Raw genomic sequence first — 21587 nt, forward strand, 5'->3', positions numbered from 1 at the left:
CCCCCGGAAAGCTACCGACCCTGTGATCTCCCTGCACTCGGGGCTCCTGGCTTGGAGGGCAGTTCCTGTGAACCACACTGAATCGTGCCCATTAAAAACAACACAGGCAAGGTGAACTGTGTCCTGCCTCATCCATTCTCTCTGCCTCCCCCACCCCCCTTTTATGAGGCAGAGTCTCGAGGAGCCCAGGCTGGCTGTCCTTGAACGCCTGTCCTCACCCCTACCTCCCTAGCGCTGGGATGACAGATTGATGCCATCATGCCCAGCTCCACTATTTCATCCCTAGAGTGGGCGCGGCACCCACCTCACAGGGCCACTCCGAGAGCTAACAACGGGAGGCACCCAGCATGTGTGACTCAGCTTTCTCTAGGTGGCCTCCTGTCTTCCTGGCCCCGAGACTTCATTGAGCTAGGGGGACTTGAGGAGTCTGAGGGGACACTATAGAGGCTGTGGAGGGTGGGTGGGAAGCCACTGCAAGGCCTTGCTGAGAAGGACAGGGAATAAGGATTGTTTCACTGTGGTTCTCTGGTAGCTCAGGCTTGGGGCGCTAACTGGATCCCCCGAGGGGATCTGGACAGGGGCTGCGAACAGGACCATCATGACACCGTCAGCCAATGGGAAAACACACTTCAGAACCAACTGGGGGAAAAGCATGCTTTTCTTCCTCTTCCTTCCCTCTTCTCCACCCACCCCCTTCCTCCTTTCTCGGCTCTCCTTCCTTTTTTCTTTTTTTGAGACAGGGTCTCACTATGTAGAGCGGGGGTGGCCTGGACTTGACTGGGTACCCCAGCCTGTCCTTGAACTTGTAATCCTCTTTCTTAGGCAGTACTGGTACTACGGGGTGGGGGGGGTGGGGTGTTGGCTTTCAGCCCACTAGGAGGCCTGGGTCTGCAGACGGGTCTAGCCTGGGCTGCTGGTGGTGGGGAGGAGTGGGTGGCTGACTACTCTTTGGGTAGTGAGAGACATAGGTTAGGAGACTCTGCACTCTGAAACAGTGGAATGCAGCTCTGGACTTACCCGAGGCTAGGCCATTGGTCTGGAATGGGTTGGTAGAAGGCAGCTGGGGTTGGGCAGGGGTGGCGAAGGGGTTGGTGAAGGCTGCTCACAGCAGAGAGAGGCGGGGGGGAGAGAAAGATGGTTTGAGTCCTGTCGCTCTTGGGGGTGTGTCCCCCGCCCCCCAGGTCTCCGCAGGTAGGACTCACCTCCAAAGGTGAGCCCTGCATTGCCGCTAACACCTGGCAGAGCTGGCTGTAATGCAGGAACCTGGCTGGGCATCCCAAAAACACTGTGGCACAGGGAGAGAGGTGGGAATGGGCATCTTCCAGGAAGAGCAGAGGAGGGGGGTGAGGAGGCGAGCCCACCATGTTAGCCCAGGCCAGGCCGGGAAGCCCAGGGGAGACAGCGGGCCATGAGGTGCTGCTATCAGCCCGGGACAACGCCACCCACCTTCAGGTGAGTGAGTCACCTTCACATCTGGACCCACCTGCCAGGGAGACCTCCAGCTGCCACCCTGGGTCCCAGGAGGCCACCCACGTCTGCGAGGCTGCTGGGCTGAGTGGCAGCCGCGAGGGGAGCCACACCGAATGCAGACATCTGGCTGCTCCCTGGATGACGAGATAAAACGAGGAGGCTGGGGTGAGACTGGAGGCAAGGGGCAGGAGAGGAGATGGAGGTGGGGTGTGGAGGGTGGGATGCGGTGATGACGGGTGAGAGACGCCTACCCTCTGAGCCAGCCCGGTTTTCCCATGATCACCTAGCATGGGGGAGCTCGTCTCCTGAACTCCCGGGTAAGGCAGTAGCCCAGACCTTCTGCAGCTGCCCAGTGATGTAAACGGCCACCCTCACCTTGGCTGTCCTCCTTCACGTCATACAGCTGGATCTGTATGTCCTAGATGGATGCCTGTCTCTTCAGCAAAATGCCATTCCTCTCTCTTTTGTGAGACAGGGTCTCAATGTGGAGCCCAGGCTGGCCTTGAACTCTCCTCCATCCCCTTGCCTCGGCCTCCTGCATGCTGGGATTACAAGTAGGCCTGGAATAGATGGTGCTAGGGATCGGACCTAGGGCTTTGTGTATACAAGACAAATGCTCTACTAACCGGGCTACAATCCTAGCTTCTAATTGATCTTAAAAACTAACTAGTTAGCTGGGCAGTGGTGGTGCACATCTTTAATCTCAGCACTCAGGAGGCAGAGGCAGGTGAATCTCTGAGTTTGAGGCCAGCCTGGTCTACAGAGAGTTTCAGGACAGCCAGGGCTACACAGAGTAACTTTGTCTTGAAGAAAACAAAAACAAAACCAAAAAACCCAAAAAAACCCAAATCAACCACCCAAAGAACAAAAAAATTAGTTTATTAATTGTACCAAGAATCAAATGTAGGGTCCTTTGTCTTGCTAGACAAGTGCCGTACCATGGAGCTATGTCCCAAACCTTTGATGATTTTCGGACGGTGTCTCACTGTGTAGCCAGGGAGACCTCAAACTTGCAGCAATCCTATTTCATTTTCCTGAGTGTTGGGAGGTCACTACATTCAGTGTTCCCCCTCCCAATCCCCTCCAGGGGTGCTGAGTAAAGAACCCAGGGCTTTGTGCATGCTAGGCAAGTACTCTGCCAGAGCCACATTCCAGTTCAGTTCTGGCTTCTTTCAAACGCCCTAACATTGTAATTTCAATTTCTATGCTCCCCATCCTCCAAAGGCTGTATTCATCTTTTCTTTTTTAATTACTTTTTATTTGTGTGTGGGTGAAAGAGCTTTTTACGTAGGTTCTGGAGATGGAACTCAGGTCATCGGCTCGCACAGCAAGCGCCTTGACCCATGAGTCATCTCAACAGCCCCCGTCCAGGCTTTCAACCACAGAATGGAAGGCAGGTAGATCTGGGTCATGCTTTTCCCCTGCCTGCCTGCCTGACTCAGAGTACATGGGGTTTCTGAGCTAACGCAGCTACCTCCAGGAATGAGTCAACCCTTCAATGCTGCCTGGGTCTCCATGTTCCAGCTACTTCCAGGGAGAGGGAGCTTTTCACCCTAGCTGGATCGCGGTCTGTGAAGTGGTTCCCTGTGGACACTAGGGGGCAGAGCTGAGCTTAAAAAAAAAAAACAACTCGGGTCAACCACTGAACCATCGCCAGCTCCAAAGCGGCAGTTCAGTATTTATTCATTAATTTTTTGCAGAGAGGGGTGCACATGGAGGTCAGAGGACCCGCAGTAGCTGGTTCTCTCCTTACATCATGTGGGTTCTAGGGATCAAACTCAGGTCATTGGGCTTGGCGGCAAATGCCTTTCTTTACCCACTGGGCCATCTCGCTGGCCTCAGGACGCTGCTCTGCACATTTAGCAACTTCTCCTTTTCACACTCCTTTGACCTACACAAACGAAACCCAGCCTGTCAGAAGAGCTGCCCACCTCTCAAAATCTCCCATCAAGTCTGACAGATCCCTCTATCCCTTGTGTTGCTGGGGGTGGGACCTGGGGCCTCGAATGTGCAAGGCAGGTGCTCTACCGCCGAGCTACACCCTCCAGCGAGCAGCTCCACTCCATTTTAGCCACGTGCACAATGAGGATCCTCTTCCCGTGATGGCCTGTCCACAGTTAGAGACATTCAGGCCCAATGCCCCGGGAAGGCTGTGAGTCTCGGGACTTTCCTCTTGCTATCTTTCTTCTTCAGATAGATACCAGGTTGTTTTTTTTTTTAATTTTATTTTATTTATCATGTATACAGTGTTCTGCCTGCATGTGTCTTTGCATGCCAGAAGAGGGCTCCAGATCACATTACAAATGGCTGTGAGCCACCATGTGGTTGCTGGGAATTGAACTCAGGACCTCTGGAAGAGCAGTCAGTGCTCTTAACCGCTGAGCCATCTCTCCAGCCCTAGATACCAGTTCTACTGGAATGCAGTCAGGTGCTGTAGGCAGGCGTCCCCCCAACCCTTCCCCTTCTCGATGTCTTTTCAGGCAGGGTCTCATGTAGTCCAGGCTGGCCTGAAACCCCCAATGTAGCTAATGACCTTAAACTTCTGAATGCCAGGATGACGGGCCTGGCCCAGCCATCCCTGATTTCTGTGGTCATAAGGACCAAACCTAGTGTCTTGGACAAGCTAGGCAAACACCCTACCAACTGAACTATAAATAAATAGAAGCCAAAATTTTAAATTTTCAAAAATTAAAAAAATTTCCTTGCACATGTGCCTGGTGTAAAGAGGCCAGAAGGGGGCATCAGATCCCCCGGAACTGGAGCTACAGATGTCTCTGAGCCAATGCAGGTGCTGGGAATCGGACCTGGGTCCTCTGGAAAACATTCAGGGCGCTTTAACCACTGAGCCATCTCTCAAGCCCGACATATGTAACTCTTATTTGTTGGAATTTATGGGACTTCTGTTTCCTAGTGCATGTCCAACCATGAAAGGATTACGTTTGAAAAAAAAATATTCAGGGGCTGGAGAGGTGGCTCAGCGGTTAAGAGGACTTCCTGTGATCGCAGAGGAACCAGGTTTGGTTCTCAGCACCCGTGCGGTGGCTCACAACCACCTACCTCCAGTTCCAGAGGTTTCAATGCCCTCTTCTGGACACCACACGTGGGGTACATGCATGCATGTAGGCCTAAAACACTCATACACAAATAAAAATAAAACAAAATTTAAAAACGGGGTGGGGAAGCTGGAGAGATGATTCAGCAGTTAGAAGCACTGGCTGCTCTTCCAGAGGACCTGGGTTCGATTCCCAGCACCCCCGCACACGGCAGCTCACAACTGTTTGTAACTCTAGTTTCACAGGATCCAACATCTTCACACAGACATCCATGCAGGCAAAACACCAATGCACATAAAAAATAACAATAAATTATTAAAGGAAAAATATATTCTGGAGGGAGATTCTGTCAGTGGGTCACAAAGTCCCATTTTTATTTCAGAGCGAACTTGCTTAATAGTTCCTCAGGTCGCCCTCAGCTGGCTCCAATCACACGGTGTCCATTAATCTCCTGAGGGAGAGACCACAGACTCCTACTCACTTGGCTTATTAAATTCTCATTGTGTCGGGCTAGGCGGTAGTGGCGCACACCTTTACTCCCAGCACTCGGGAAGCTGAGGCAGGCGGATCTTTGTGAGTTCGAGGCCAGCCTGGACTACAGAGTGAGTTCCAGGACAGCCAGGGCTGCACAGACAATCCCTGTCTCAAATCCTCATTATGTCTGGTAGTCCGTGCTCTGCCAGTCTCAAGGCTGAACTGTCAGTTACTTTCAGTACATCTACGGGAACCTCTGTATGGATTTTTTTTTTTTTTGGTTTTTCGAGACAGAGTTTCTCTGTGTAGCTGTGCGCCTTTCCTGGGACTCACTTGGTAGCCCAGGCTGGCCTCGAACTCACAGAGATCCGCCTGGCTCTGCCTCCCAAGTGCTGGGATTAAAGGCGTGCGCCACCACCGCCCGGCTCTCTGTATGGATTTTAACATAAACGTCTTGTTTACATTGATGTGTTTATAGTGTGTGTCAGGGAGTGCATGGCCCCATGGGAAGCTCTGAGGACAACGTTCCTCCATTGGTTTTCTTCCAACTTTGAGTTTCTGGGATTTGACTGTGATGGTCAGGATTGGCGGCATGCACCTTTAACCAACAGACAATCTTGTCAGCCTGGATTTTACTTTTATCAGTATAAAATGGTGAAGGCATGGGGACTGAAAGTTCAAGACCAGTGTGGACAACTTAGATCCTGTTCCAAACTAAGAGTGACGAGGGATATAGTTCAGTAGTAAAGTACTTTCCTAGATGCCTCAGTGAGTACCTTGGGGCGAGGCTCAGTGGTAGAGCACCTGCCTAGAATCCCCCAGTGAGGGGCTGGGGTGTGGCTCAGTGGTAGTGGTTGCCTGAGGCCGATGTTCAATTCCCAGTACCACAAAATCAATCAATTAATCAATCAATCAAACCAAAGCAGCCCTGCAGTCCTGAGTGGCACAGAGCTGATGTTAAGGCAGAGCCAGGAAGTTTTGGTTCTGTTATCCTATGTTGCACAATTAGATAATCTGTTTTATAATGCTGTATTTTTTTCATTCTGGTGATAGAACCCAGGCTCTCAAGTACTCTAATTACACTTTACCACTTGAACCATACCTTGGCTACATTTTATTTATTTTTGAGACAGGGTCTCACTATGTAGCCTTGGCTGTCCTGGTACTCACTATGTAGACCAGGCTGGCCTCGAACTCACAGAGATATGCCTGCCTCTGCTTTCCAAGTACTAGGATTAAAGGTGTGTACCGGCGTGCCCAGCTACACGTTTAAAGACTTCAGAGGACCTGGAGTTGGCTGGGGGCTGCATAGAAGGACTCACCAAAGCTGTAACTTCCGGCTAGCATCCGATTGGCTGCTAATGAGGGCGGAGAAGGGAAAAAGAGTGTGAGTCATTGGCTTGTCCCTAGACATCTGGTCGACAGCCCTTCAGCTGCCAACTCCTAGTGTCCTGAACAGCCGAAGGAAGAGAGGCAGCCTTAGGGCTATGGAGACAGATATCTGGAGGCTTTGGAAGGAATCACAGGCTTGAAAGGGAGCCAGAGTCTCCTGGAATCCCTAAAAACACAACACTTGGTTTTAAAGACCTTTGATCTTGGAAGGGGTGGGTGTGGATGCCTGGGGATTACCCTGAACTTCACCTAGCCACTTGACCCTTTGGGGCAGGATATTACAGACAATAAGAACAGGATGCACACATTTTTATAGGACTCGGGCCTCCGGTATTTCCAGTCAGAAGTTTTCTGACCGGGTCAGAGGAGCAGGTAAAGACACTCGTGATGCAAGTCTGAAGGCCTAGCTTTGGTCCCCAGGACCATTCATGTAAATTGTCATCTGACCTCCACATGAGTGCCATGGCACCCATGGGCCTGCCTGGGTATGCACACACACATGTAAATATGTAAAATAGAGAAACCCTGAATCAAAAAAACAAACAAACAAAAAACACAAACAAACAAAAAAACCCCAAATATGTAAAATAAATTACTATTAAAAACAAGAAAGAAAATTGTCTCGGGGTAGAATCTGTGCTGATCTTGTGGCAATTTTCCTCCTATGGAAGACAGGACCATAGCGCCCTCTGTCTGTAACTGGCCGGCCCTACACTCATTACCCTTCAGGGAGAAGCAGTTTTTTATGCCTCCTCGCCAGTCAATGGGGATGGGAAGGAAGACATAGACGTGGACAGTTGATGCTATTGAAAGACAGGCAGGCAATAGGTAAGGCAGTTTACCTGCAGGGGTCGGCTGGGCCTGGAACGGGGCTTGGACCGATGGAGGGAGGCTTCCGAAGGCGGGAGTGCCAGGGCTGCCGCCGAAGGCGTCAAAGTTGGCGAAGCCTCCGTGGGAAGGAGTCTGGCCTACAGGTGGAGGAAGACAAAGGCTGTGTGAATGAAATGTGCACAGAGCGAGATGTGTTGGTGTCTCAGTCAGGTTTCCACTGCTGTGAAGGACACCGTGACCACGGCAACTCTTATAAAGGAGAGCATTTCATTGAGGTGGGGGCTTACGGTTCAGAGGTTCAGTCCATTAGCAGCATGGCGGCATGCAGGCAGGCAGGGTGCTGGCTACATCTTGATCAGAAGGCAACAGGAAGTGGACTGTCTCATTGGGTGTAGCTTGAGCACAGGAGACCTCAAAGCCCACCCCCACAGTGACACACTTCCTCTAACAAGGCCACACCCACTTCAACAAAGCCACACCTCCTAAGAATGCCATCCCCTTTAGGGGCCATTTTCTTTCCAACCACTACAGTTGGCTGGTTTGCCCGCTTAAAACAAGCTAAAGTCATTCAGCAAGAGGAACCTCAAATTGAGAAAATGCCTCCACCATACACGGTGGTGCATGCTCTTAATTCCAGCATTTGGGAGGCAGAGGCGGGGGTCTCTGTGAGCTCAAGGCCAGCCTGGTTTATATAGTTTGTTCTAGGAGAGCCAAGGCTCCATGGAGACCCCCTACCCCACCACCAAAAGAGAAGAGAGAGAAAAAGAAAGTGCCTCCATCAGACTGACTTGTAGCAAGTCTGTGGGGGCATTTCCTTGACTAATATGAGAGGGTCCAGCCCAACCCAGGCAGTGCCACTCTGGGCAGGTGGTCCCTGGTTACGTAAGAAAGCAGGCTGACTAGTCTGTATAGAATGTTCCAGGTCCATCAGAGCTATACAGTGGGGCCCTGTCTCAAAACTTCAAAACAAAACAAAACATGAAAAAGAAAAAGAGCCGGGCAGTGGTGGCGCACGCCTTTAATCCCAGCACTCGGGAGGCAGAGCCAGGTGGATCTCTGTGAGTTCGAGGCCAGCCTGGGCTACAGAGCGAGTTCCAGGAAAGGCTCCAAAGCTACACAGAGAAACCCTGTCTTGGAAATAAAAGAAAAAGAAGAAAGCAGCTGAGCAAGCCATAAGGAACAAGTGTGTAAGCAGTGTTCCTCCATAGTTTCTGCTTCGGTTTCCGCCATGAGTTCCCGCTACGACTTACTTTAAGGGACTGTGAACCAGGATATGTAAGCCAAATAAACCCTTTCCTCCCCAAACTGGTTTTGGTCAGTGTTTTATCACAGCAACAGAAACCTAAGTTAGACACCCAAGCACGGTGGCTCACACCTGTGACCCCAGGACTCAGGAGGCTGGAGTGGGGAAAATCATGAGTTCGAGACCAGCCTGAGCTACATAGTATGGCCCTGTCTCCAAAACAGACAGAGTCAGACAGTCTCTCTCTGTCTCTGCTAGAGGGTAGCTCTGTCCCCAGGACCCATGTAATGTGCTTATAATCCCGGCACTGAGGACACAGACCTCTGAGACTCACTGGCCGGCCAGCTTAGCATACGTGGCAAGTTCCAGGCCAGTGAGAAGTGGTTTTTGTTTGTTTTATTTTAATTAAAAAGGTCGGTGCTGAAGAGATGGCTCAGTGGTGAAGAACACTTCTTCTTGCGGAGGACTGGGGTTCCATGGCCAGCACTAATATGGTGACTCACGGCCATTGTAACTCTGGTTCCAGAGAATGTAAGTCCTCTTCTGACCTCCGTGGGCACCAGGCATGCGTGAGGTGCACAGACATCCATATATGAGAAACATTCATAAGTATAAAGTAAATAAATCTAAAAAAAAAAAGTACAAAGGACAAAAGAAAAGGTGGCCGATAGCGGAGGAACAACAGCCAGTGTAGTCCCCTGGCCTCTAAGTGCACGCACATGACCATGGACATACACATGTACGTGGGGAAAATCAGTCAGCCTTTTCTTCTCTGGCTGCAGCCTCCCGAGTACCAGGATTACAGGCATGCACCTGGCTCCCTGCTTAGCAGAGATGAAGTAATAAAATGGGTTCTCGGACTGATAAAGGACGGGCTGGGGGCCCCCACGGAGACACTCTACGGCTAAACTCCCAAATACAGTCCATGCTGTTCCCTGACCCCCTGTTCTGCCAGCCACATGGAAAAGTCAGGCCCCAGTGGACCGAACGTCTTTGTGGTACTATACACGGTGCAGACAGGTTCTCACCACAGGCGGCACTCACCTCCAAAGGCTGGGAACGAGGCAAAGGCTGGTGCCACCTGGGGAGCAGCAAAGGGGTCTCCGCCGATATCGGCCAGCAGGTCAGTGCTGGCTTTCTTGGTGGACGAGTGGGAAGGAGGCTGGGAAGTCCTGGCCTGGGCTGTACGAGCCTGGGACTGGTTGCCAGACGTGGGAAAGAATCGCGTGTGACAGTCAGAATCCCACCCGTGACCTGAGTCCCTCCAGACCTTCCCAGGCTGCCCCCAAACAGTTAAACAGAGAGAAGGCAGAGTGAGTTGGTGTCTCGGCTGAGAGGGGTCCCACGCAGAAGTCACCTCAGTTCCTCTTTTTTTTTCTTTTCTTCCTTTTAATTTTATATGTATGGGTGTTTTGCCTGCATTTATATGTGTATACCATATGTGTACCTGGTGACTTTGGAAGCCAGAAGAGTGTGTTGGGTCTCCTAGAACTCTAAGCATCTCTTGTAACTCAGCTAATCCTCTCTCAGAACATCAGCCCCTAGAAGCAAGTATTTGAGGGCACGTAGAGGTAGGCCCTAAGACACATGGCAACTTGCCACAGTGTCCAGGAGCTCTCCCGTCTGCGTCTTTGCCGGATCCAGGAAGTGCTGTCCTAGCTCCTCAGAAGGGAGGGTCAGGACTGAGGTCATTAGGTACCACTTCCTCCTGGGGTCCCGGGATACCAGATACAAGCCTGAGGGAGCAGCAGGGCTGAGAACCAACTTCCAGCTCCTGGACTGCTGGTCTGCTAAATCCTGGAGATCTGCCTTTGGAAAGCACCGACCCTGCCGCACACCATCTACACAAGCCACAGTGGGAACGGGAGGATCAGGTCCGGGTTACCTGGCTCGAAGAGGAAGCAGCATCAGAGGGCACAGGGTCTCCCAGAAGTGTCCGCACGGGCTTCCCTTCCGGGACAGAGCCCTGGGCGGAGGTACAGGCACTGCCTTTGCTGTAAGGGGGCCCTTTGACTTGCTCCGGGGGGACGTACCTGTGAGAAAGAACAGTTACGCTGTGAAAGAGAAAACCTTGACTGTGTCAGCTGAGGTGGTTGAGAAAAAAACAAGTCACAGGGTCAAAGTTTTATTGTTGCTTTAGCAGTTCCCTTTTATGAATACAAAGAATTTAGCGATCTAACAATGTTCTCGAGTGTGCCCCTCTGCTTCTGTGAGCTGGGCTTTGTGCAAGCAAGGTAAGTACTCTACCACTGAGCCACACCCCAGCCCCTCACTGGGGGATTCTAGGCAGGTGCTCTACCACTGAGCCACACCCCAGCCCTCACTGGAGGATTCTAGGCAGGTGCTCTACCACTGAGCCACACCCTAGCCCCTCACTGGGAGAGTCTAGGCAGGTGCTCTACCACTGAGCCACACCCCAGCCCCTCACTGGGGGATTCTAGGCAGGTGCTCTACCACTGAGTCACACCCCAGCCCCTCACTGGGGGATTCTAGGCAGGTGCTCTACCACTGAGTCACACCCCAGCCCCTCACTGGGGGACTCTAGGCAGGTGCTCTACCACTGAGTCACACCCCAGCCCCTCACTGGGGGATTCTAGGCAGGTGCTCTATCACTGAGCCACACCCCAGCCCTCACTGGGGGACTCTAGGATAAATGTTCTACCACTAAGCTACACACCCAGGCTGTTTAGGCAGGAGCTACCCATACCCAGCAGCCTCCTGGGTATCTTAATGCGTCTTTCTTTACTTTATGTTTAAGTTTTGTATTATTATGTGAGTGTGTATGTGTGTGCTACATGTGCAAGTAGATGTGTGTGTACAGGCATGTGTGTCACTGGAGGTCAGAGGACAACGTGCAGGAGTCTGTTCTCTCCTTCCGCCACGTGGGTCCCAGGGACTGAACTCGGGTCACCAGGTGCTTTTACCTGCTAACCCATCCTGCCATCACTCCTTTGGGTTTTTGAGACATGGTGTCAGGATGTAACCATAAATGACTTAACTGATCTCCCTGCCTCCACTCCCAGAGTGCCGGGACTCAACGTGTATACTACCACGCCCAGATTTTGATAAATATTTCCTTCAGGAATATCCAGTTTTCTCTGGGCATTTTCTATTTTTTTTTTCCGAGATAGGGTTTAATATGTAACCTTGACTGTCCCAGAACTCAATCTGTAGACCAGGCTAGCCTCGAACTCACAGAGATCTGCCTGCCTCTGCTTCCCAAGTGCTGGAATTAAAGGTCTTTACCACCACACCCGGGTTCTTTAAAGAACTTTTTTAATGAGCTTATGTTATTTGTTCAAAATAATGGATTTCACCAGGTGGTGGTGGTGGTGTATGCCTTTAATCCTAGGATGACGGAGGCAGAGACAGGAGGATCTCTGCATTCAGGGCAAGCCTGCTCTGTAAGTGAGTTCCAGGACAGACAAGGCTAAACAGAAGAACCTGCCTTGGAAAACAAAACAAAACAAAACAAAATAACGCTGGTGAGATGGCTACTAAGAGCACTGGCTACTCTTCTGGAGGTCCTGAGTTCAACTCATAGCACCTACATGGTGGCTCACAACCATCTGTAATGAGATCTGGTGCCCTCTTCTGGCCTGCAAGCAGAACCCTGTACACATAATTAAAAAAACAAAAAAACGGATTTCTCTCCTTCCTCTTTCAACATCTCAAACTTTCTTGGTTTTAAGTGATCAGATACACAATACGGATGGAGCAATTTTGTTATTTTACAACTTCCTTCTTTAAAAAAAAAAAATTTATTTTATGTATATGAGTGTTCTAGCTGCATGTCCACCTTTACACCAAAAGAGGGCACCAGATCTCATTATAGATGGTTGTGAGCCACCACGTGGTTGCTGGGAATTGAACTCAAGACCTCTGGAAGAGCAGCCTGTCTTAACTCCTGAGCCCTCTCTCCAGCCCCTACAACTTCCTTCTTGAGCCCCCAACCCCTCTTTAACTTTCTGGGTCTCTCCCTGTCGCTGACTCTCTCTCAGTGTTAGGGACTGAAGTCTGGGCCTCCCACAGGTTACACAGGAGCCCTTTCTGCACTTGTGATTTTGAGACAAGGTCTCACTAAGTTGCCCAGGCTGGCCATGAACTCCCTCCTCCTCCCTCAGCCTCTGGAGTGGCTAGGATCACTGGCCGCACTACCAGATTTTCTGACTTCTCCCTCTCAGTCCCACAGAGAATTTGACTATACCTTGTCCAACATGGAGCTCAGTCTGTCCCGATCTCCAGTCCCTATGTTTACAACCCTTATTCTGGAAGCATCTTAATGCTAGGGCACCCCAAGGAAGTGGTCTCAGGTTCAGTGGGTATAACCATGAGGACTTGAGTTCACATCCCCAACACCCACATAAGGTCATGTGGTGGGGCAAGTCTCTCTGTAATCCCAGCTCTAGGGGTAGAGACAAGTAGGTCTCAGGAGCTCACCGGGAAGCCAGTCTACCTGAAGTGTCAAGTGTCAGGTTCACCAAAAGACCCTGCCTCAAAATTGAAATGGAGGGGGGGCTGGAGAGATGGCTCAGAGGTTAAGAACACTGGCTGTTCTTCCAGAGGTCCTGAGTTCAATTCCCAGCACCCACATGGTGGTGGCTCACAACCATCTGTAATGACATCTGGCTCCCTCTTCTGGCCTGCAGGGACACATGCAGGCAGAACACTGTATACATAATAAATAAATCTTTTAAAAAAAAATTGAAATGGAGGGCCTGTGATTTGGCTCGGTAGGTGAAGGGGCTTGCTGCCAAGCCTGATGACCTGAGTTCAATCCCTGAGACCCACCTGGAAGGGGAAGCTGCTCCACAAACTTGTCCTCTGACCTCTACACACACGCCCTGGCACACACATGCACATGTGTGTATTCAAGATCTACGGAGCGGTAGAAACCAGTTCACGTGGACAGATCTGTCTCCTTGGTCCAATCATTCCCCAACAGAGGGACATCAAAACTGCAGGGTTAGGGCTAGGGATGTGGCTCAGCAGGTAAAACACCGGCCAAACATGCACGGAAGCCCCAATAAGCCAGGTGTGGTGGTGCATACTTCAAATCTCAGCACTCAGAAGGCAGCAGCAGAAGAATCCAAAGTTCAAGGTCATCCTTGGATATGTACGGAGCTCAGGGTTGGCCTGGGCTACACGTCTCAAACAAACAGAACTGCAGGGTTAGTGATGCATAACGAGCACAATGTTGATTTGTTATCTCATTATTTTGAGACAGGGTCTCATGTAGCCCAGGTTTGCCCAGAACTCACAAAGTAGCCAAGGATGACCTTGAATTCATTTTTTGTTTGTTTGTTTGTTTGTTTGAGATAGGGTTTGTTTGTGAAGTTCTGGCTGTCCTAGAATTAGCTCTGTAAACTAGGCTGGCCTTGAACTCACAGAGATTCACCTGCCTCTGCCTCTTGCGTGCTGACGCTAAAAAAAAATGTGTACCACCACTGCCCAGCTATGACCTTGAATTTCTGATCCTCCTGCTTCAGCCTCCCGAGAGCTGGGATTACAGGCATGCACCCATACGCTCAGTTTCAATTCACTACTTTGAAGTCAGAATTTAACACTAATTCAACCTGGGAGCTGGGGTCAAGTCTGGTCTTGGAGAAATGCCAGCAATACTTTGGCAATGGGGCCGCCCAACAAGGTGCCTTGGACATGTGTCTCTCTCTTCCTCCTTCCTCCTTACCATCTTTTTTTCTCATATTTTTCTTGGAGAAACTCCTTCACTTTCTGAGGATCCCTGGAATCTGGTATCAACGATGTCCGAGCATCAAAAAGACCCAGCCAGATCTTGCGGCAAACCTGAAGGAACGGAACCGGTAAACTGTACCAAGTGTGAATGGAATGATTTCCGGTCGATGTCTTCAAAGACAAAATATCTACTGAGCTTGGACACAGTGGGAGGATCTGCATGCACCTACAAATCCCTGACCCACAGTTTATAAGTGAATAGGTCAGGCCTTAGATAAACATACAACATGCATAAGGCAAACATTAGCACATACTAAAAATATAAAGAGAAATTCATCCCAAAAGAAACTGTTGGGGGCTGGGAAGATAAGCTGATGGCCTGAGCTGGATCCTTGGGACCCAGATGATGAAAGGAGAGAACCTTTTCTTCCCCCAACCACAGACAGACAGACAGACAGACACACACACACACACACACACACACACACACACACACACACACACAAACACTCTAAATAGATAAATGTTAAAAAAAAAAGAAAATAAATTCAAAGGAAACTATTGGGTTTTTCATCTTGAGACAAAGTTCTGCTGGCAAGTGGCGCAGCTGTGGCCTGCTCCCGCCTCCTTCGGCGGTGGCTGCTCACCTCATTTCCACGAGATTGGAGGAACAAGACTTCAGGCTCAGTGAAAGTTGTCATGGAGATGGACTTGACTCGATGTGGGGGGTTTAGGCCTCTCCTGTAGGGCAGAGATAGAGAGGTGAGCCAGGGCAGTGTATGTATTAAGGGAGTGATGGAGGAGAAATAAATCAGCAGCATGTACGATCTTCCCAGTTAGGACCACACCCCAGGGCTGGGGCATGGCTCAGTGGTAGAGCACCTGCCTAGAATCCCCCAGTGAGGGGCCGGGGTGTGGCTCAGTGGTAGAGCACCTGCCTAGAATCCCCCAGTGAGGGGCTGGGGTGTGACTCAGTGGTAGAGCACCTGCCTAGAATCCCCCAGTGAGGGGCTGGGGTGTGACTCAGTGGTAGATCACCTGCCTAGAATCCCCCAGTGAGGGGCTGGGGTGTGACTCAGTGGTAGAGCACCTGCCTAGAATCCCCCAGTGAGGGGCTGGAGTGTGGCTCAGTGGTAGATCACCTGCCTAGAATCCCCCAGTGAGGGGCTGGGGTGTGACTCAGTGGTAGAGCACCTGCCTAGAATCCCCCAGTGAGGGGCTGGGGTGTGACTCAGTGGTAGAGCACCTGCCTAGAATCCTCCAGTGAGGGGCTGGGGTGTGGCTCAGTGGTAGAACACCTGCCTAGAATCCCCCAGTGAGGGGCTGGGGTGTGGCTCAGTGGTAGAGCACCTGCCTAGAATCCCCCAGTGTGGGGCTGGGGTGTGGTTCAGTGGTAGAGCATCTGCCTAGAATCCCCCAGTGAGGGGCTGGGGTGTGGCTCAGTGGTAGAGCATCTGCCTAGAATCCCCCAGTGAGGGGCTGGGGTGTGGTTCAGTGGTAGAGCATCTGCCTAGAATCCCCCAGTGAGGGGCTGGGGTGTGATTTGTCAGTTGAAAATTGGTTGGCTTAGCATACACAAGGCCCTGGGTTCTATCTCCAATACAAGTGTGTGTGGGGACACCATACAATAACAAGAAAGTCCTTCCAAGATGCTTCAGTGGGTACAGGAGCTTTTCGCAGAGCTTCAAGATCTGAGCACCCAAGACTCACACAACAGAAGGGGAGAAACGATGCCTGCAAATTCTTGTCTGACTTCCACATGCACTGTGGCACATGTGCCCCACACACTCAATAAATAAATGTAATTAAAAAGCTAGTATCAGGGGAAAACGTACATGAGGATATTCTGTAGACTTCAAATGAGAGACAAGGAAGAGAGACAGACACACTGTGACCCTGTCAATGACTCGGAGGAGGAGGCAGAGGCCTGTCATCTGGACACCTCTTCTCGTCTAGCTCAGATCCTGTCCACCCCTGTAGACTGAGGGGTGACTTCTGGGAGCTGAGACACTCAGCCACATATCCCATTTCCTCCTGTTATTCTTGACCTGTGGCGGCACATCCTGAGGTCCCATGAACTCCGCCGAGCAGGAGATATGGCAGAAAAGGGGCCCCTTGGCGACAAGAGATAGGCTTATGTCGACCAGAGTCGGGATCTGGAAGGCAGCTGCCTTGTTCCCTTAGCAGAAGGATGGAGGTGTGGGTGGGAATGGACAGCGTGTAGTTCCCCGCCCGCCCCCCCCCACACACACACACATCGCCCTGCCCCGTCAGGGAGCCACATCTGGACAAAGAACTATCCCAGGCTTTCCTCCTCCAGGATCTTTTAATAAAGCAGGAGGAAGTCAAGTTCAGCCACGAGAGAGAAGGACATGGGCTCACAGCCATGCTTCTGTGCCTGCTGTCAACTCCCTGGAGAGCCAAGTTCCCCACAGACACCCTGTGGGGATTACAATAGCAAAGAAAGACTTCCCACTCCCACTCACTTGGCCTTCCGGTGCAGAGCGGTTCTGACAGGAAACCAGGGGGCCTCAGCTAGGTGGAGGCTTCATGGGTTCGCCTTTCTTAAATTTATTTATTGACTTGTTTATTGTGTGTACACTACAGGGTGCACACGTGTGGAGGTCAGAGGCCAACTTGCGGGACTCAGTTCTCTCCTTCCGCCATGCGGCTCCGACTCAGGTCATCAGGCTTGGTGGCAAGTGCCTTTACCCACTGGTCCATCTCCCCAGCCCCCAGGTCCTCCTTGCTTTATACTTTACATTTTACTCTGGTGTAGACCTATTACTCTCATCTCAAAAAACAAAACCAGCCAAGCAAAAACAAATAAATTAGACCAGGAAATGAGAGACCTCGGACGCACATAAGAAAGTCTCTGATACTGAGGCCTCTTTGGCTTTGAAACACTGGGGAGGTTCTAGGACTGTAACTCAGTTGGTCGAATGCTTCATGAAGCCCTTCATAAACCCGCTGTGGTGGCAGAGATACCTGCAGTCACAGCTCTGGGGAGGTGTAGGAGGCCATCCTTGGCTATATGAGCAAGTACAAGGCTAGCCGGGAATGAGACCCTGTCTCAAAAAAAAAAAAAAAAAAAAAAAAAGACCAAAAATATGGGGCTGGGGAGATGGCTCAGTAGTTCATAGAGCACTGGCTGCTCTTGCAGAGGACCTGCGTTGGATTCTCAGCAACCACATGGTGGGTCACAACCATCTCTAACTCCAGTTCCAGGGACTCTGACGCCCTCTTCTGGCCTCAGATAGCACTGCACCCACATGGTACACAGACATACAGACCAAACACCCATACATGTAAAATAATAAAATAAAAAAATACTTAAGTGAGGAATATATACCTACACTCACAGCACAAAGATATCCCTGCCAAGTTTGGGAGAATGGCAGTGAACGTGCCAGCAGCGTCAGTGACGGCCGACTGTGGGGAGGGGCAGATGCTAACCCCAGAATGAAGAGGGAAGGACGGCTGCTCCTGGGTGATGAACGGCTCATTGAGGGATTTTTAGCAATGGCCGAGACACGGGAGGTTGTTTCCAGCCATTCTTGCGGCTAGACTTTTTTTTTTTGGTTTTTCGAGACAGGGTTTCTCTGTGTAGCTTTGCGCCTTTTCCTGGAACTCACTTGGTAGCCCAGGCTGGCCTGGAACTCGCAGAGATCCACCTGGCTCTGCCTCCCGAGTGCTGGGATTAAAGGCGTGCGCCACCACCGCCCGGCGCGGCTAGACTTTTGAGTAAGGGCTCTCCAAATGCCCTTATACAACGACAAGCGGGATCCAGGAGGAGGACGTCTCAAGAAAGGGGAGAGGGGACCAGACAGCAGAGCCGGGAACTGGAGCAGACAATAGCTCCTCAACAGGATCCGTCCTGAAGTCTGCTGGGATCCGGTTTCTCAGCTAGTCCAGCTTCCTCTGAGCGCTTGCTCACTAACGACTTGATTTGGTTTGGTTGTTAATTTGAGTCAGCCTGCTTCTCCCCCTTCTTTTATTTTTGGGACAAAGACTCCCAAATAGTCCAGGTTGGCCTGGAATTTGCTATGTGGTGAAGAATGACCTTGAGCTCCAACCCCACTGCCTCCACTTCCCAAGTGCTGGGATTACAAGTGTTAGAGACCATGTCCCCTCCTATGCATGCTGGGGGTCGAACCTGGGGCTTCCTGCATGGTCCATAAACACTCTACCGACTGAGCTATACCCCAGCCGCTCCAGCCTGCTTCCTGGCCCTCCCCTCCCCCGACAGGGTTTCTCTGTGTAGTTTTGGAGCCCATCCTGGATCTCACTCTGTAGACCAGGCTGGCCTCGAACTCACAGAGATCCACTTGGCTCTGTCTCCCGAGTGCTGGGATTAAAGGCGTGCCACCGCCGCCCGGCTGCCAGCCTGCTTTTAATAAACCATTTCCATTGTCTACTCTCCTTAGCCTCCAAATTCTCCCTGTTCAGACCACCAGGGCATTCTGCATCCCAGCCCGAGTCCATTCTGCTGTCTCTCCACTTTTTCTCTCCGTTGTCCCTCCACTGCTGAGTCCTTTTTGTCTTTTTAGGTGGGTTCTCTTGTAGCTCAGGTTGGCCTCCAACTCCACATGTAGTCGAGGATGACCTTGAACTTCTGACCGTCCTTCCTCCACCTCCCAAGTGCTGGGCTTACAGGTGTGCATGCACCACCAGGGTGCTTTAATGGTGCTAGCGGATGGAACCCGAGCCTTCCTGCACGACAGGCAAGCACTCTACACACTGAGCCACATCCCCAGGCCTGTTTTTGCTTTTGTTTCTTAGACAAGGTTTCATGAAAGAGTTCAGGTTCATCCCCCTGCCTCCCGCCACTCAATTCCTGAGATTGCAGGCCTGCAACCACCACACCAGGCCACTGACAAATCTTCACTTTGCCAAAGTACAAGGCGTTATAATGACGCGGGAGCTCGGAGGAAAACGCAAATTGAAGGACAGAGTCTGGACCGCCAAGTGTATCCAATGACCCAAGGAGTTCACTGTCAGGGCAATCTCAGCTACTTGGGAGACCAAAGCAGGAGAATTGTAAGTTCTAGGACAGCCTTGGCTACACAATCAGTTCAAGGCCAGCCTAGGCAACTTGGTGAGGCCTCGAAACAAAACACAAGACTGGGAGAAGACATCGGGAAGAGAGAGCTCAGCCCGTACAGTCCTTGCTGTGTGAGCCTGAGGTTTTGAGTTTGATTCCCAGAACCAGGCACTGTAGTACATGCTTGCAACTCCAGGGCTGGGGAGGCAGAGACAGGTGGATCCCCACGGCTTGTTAACCAGCCTGGGCAAACTGCAACCTTGGGTCCCACTGGGGTTCTATTTCAAAACACAAGGTGGGCAGCACCTGAGGCCAACACTTGAGGCTGATCAGGGCCTCCACACAAGTATGTACACATGCAAGTGTACTCACACATATACAAATACACTCCTGTGCACGTGTTAGCTCACACACACACACACACACACACACTACAGTGATATAGCTCAGTGGCCTAATGTATAAAGCCCTGAGTTCTACTCCTCAGTATTGAAAAAACAAAAAACAACCAAACAGAAACCCAGGAAAGCCGGGCAGTGATGGTGCACGCCTTTAATCCCAGCACTCAGGAGTGGGAGGCAGAGACAGGCGGATCTCTGTGAGTTCGAGGCCAGCCTGAGCTACAGAGTGAGTTCCAGGAAAGGCTCCAAAGCTACACAGAGAAACCCTGTCTCAATAAAATAAAATAAAATTAAATTAAATTAAAAAACCCCAGGAAGGCTGGGGACTCAAAAAGCTGACACAAGAGTACTTTTCATTGCAATAGATACCATCCAGTCAAACACTGATGGATTAGAGGGTGCAATTCAGTATATTAGCAGTGGGGGAGGAACAGAACCGTCAGGTCATGGGAATGGTCAAATTTATTATGTTTACATTAGAAAAACAGATTTTAAGCCTATCATAAGAAGGTCACTGACATTTCCTGAAAGGACAACCAGGAACTGTTAGCAGTTGTAAACACAGAGGCGCTTCCTTGTTAGGGGGAAGGACAAGGAGGCGGGACTCAGGCAGGCATCAATCAAAAGAACAGCAGGCCTTCCCCCAGAGCTTGGCAGGAGGGGTGTCTCGGGAGGGGGGTGTATGACAGGTGAAGGAAGGCCGAGAAGTGATTGGAAAACATGGGGCTGAATGCATCTGAAGGGAACAGGATGTTTCTGTGGTACAGCACTGAGAGCCCGGCTCTGACCTTGATGCCTGGGGACTGGATTATGAATAACCACAGCCAGTCTGGGGGGCAGGGAGAACTCTCCACAAGGAGGCTGCAGCTCGGGAAGAGGGCCTATGAGTCAGACCATGTCTCTGTGAATCATACAGAGGCCACTGCTGGCTGCGAACGAACACTGATGTAGAAACGTGGCCCTCTCCTGCCAGCAGCTGAGAGAGTTGGCCTAGGTGTTTTGCATTTCGTTGGGTCCAGCCCAGGGTCATGTGAGTTCCAGGGTCATGTGATGGGCCAGATGTGACTCACTGGCCTGGAATGAAACAGACCCAACCCTCTGGCTCACACCCAGTGTCCCCAACAAAACTCAGGTTCCCCCCTACACACACACACACACACACACACACACACACACACACACACACACACACAAAGAGGTACTGCCCTTCTGTGATGACAACCCCATGCCAGACAAACCCAGAGACTAAATCTACTTGCCCAGTCTGAATAGGGCAACCATTTGAAATTAGTTAATGAATGTGCCTGTGCGGTGTGCATGTGAGGGGGTGAGAGACAGTGCTGCTCTGTCACTCTCCTGAGTGAGGCTGAACCTGGAGCTAGGTTGGCAACCAGCGAGTCCCAGCAATCCCCCTGCCTCCACCTCCCGCCTCCTTACTGTTACATGTACATGCCTAGCTTTTTACGTGGAGGCTGGGGGTGCGGACTCTTACCCCTAGAGCCTCTCTGCAACCCCAGGAGAAAGCAAACTGGTTTCTAGGACTTAAGTCTTAAGCCTGCGTTATTATCCACTTTCTCTCTTCTCCCTCCTCACTTCTTCTGAAACACGCAGCCCAGGCTGAACCTTGAACTTGCTCTTCAGCCGAGGATGGCACTGGACTCTTGATTTTTCTGTTTCCACCTCTCCAGTGACGGATGGGATTATACCCTTGGACCACCATGCCCAACTTATGAAACACTGGGGACCAATCAGCATCTTCCCGCACGCTAGGCAAGCATCCACCAACAGAGCCACATCTCCAGGCCCTACTTTTTTTTTTTAACCAGGCCCCTAATAGCATTCGAAATGCTCCACAGTCCTCTGCAAAGGCAACTTCATGCATGTACAGACACCGGAGGAGTCTCCCCGCCTCTCTCCTCCCCTCTGATTTTATTAGACACACAAGTATCTCCACCTTACCACACCTCATCACCCTCACGCTGGCC

The 21587-nt window shown here is 51.1% G+C and overlaps 1 protein-coding gene across 2 annotated transcripts in view; it reads right to left on the reverse strand.

Moving 5' to 3' along the window:
- Positions 1-21587, reverse strand: part of Agfg2 (ArfGAP with FG repeats 2) — a 38901-nt gene that overhangs the window by 4854 nt on the left and 12460 nt on the right. Inside the window, exons 2-10 of one of the 2 annotated variants that reach the window (XM_059249085.1) lie at positions 14805-14898; positions 14153-14268; positions 10349-10496; positions 9508-9661; positions 7232-7357; positions 6320-6355; positions 1484-1604; positions 1203-1285; positions 1018-1098 (exon numbers count right to left, since the gene is read on the reverse strand). In XM_059249085.1, the coding sequence (XP_059105068.1) occupies positions 1018-1098; positions 1203-1285; positions 1484-1604; positions 6320-6355; positions 7232-7357; positions 9508-9661; positions 10349-10496; positions 14153-14268; positions 14805-14898 (959 nt within the window). The remainder of the gene's footprint in view (positions 1-1017; positions 1099-1202; positions 1286-1483; positions 1605-6319; positions 6356-7231; positions 7358-9507; positions 9662-10348; positions 10497-14152; positions 14269-14804; positions 14899-21587) is intronic. The other variant, XM_059249086.1, reaches the window with a different exon arrangement.

Source organism: Peromyscus eremicus, chromosome 23, assembly GCF_949786415.1.
Source record: "Peromyscus eremicus chromosome 23, PerEre_H2_v1, whole genome shotgun sequence".
NCBI lineage: Eukaryota > Metazoa > Chordata > Mammalia > Rodentia > Cricetidae > Peromyscus > Peromyscus eremicus.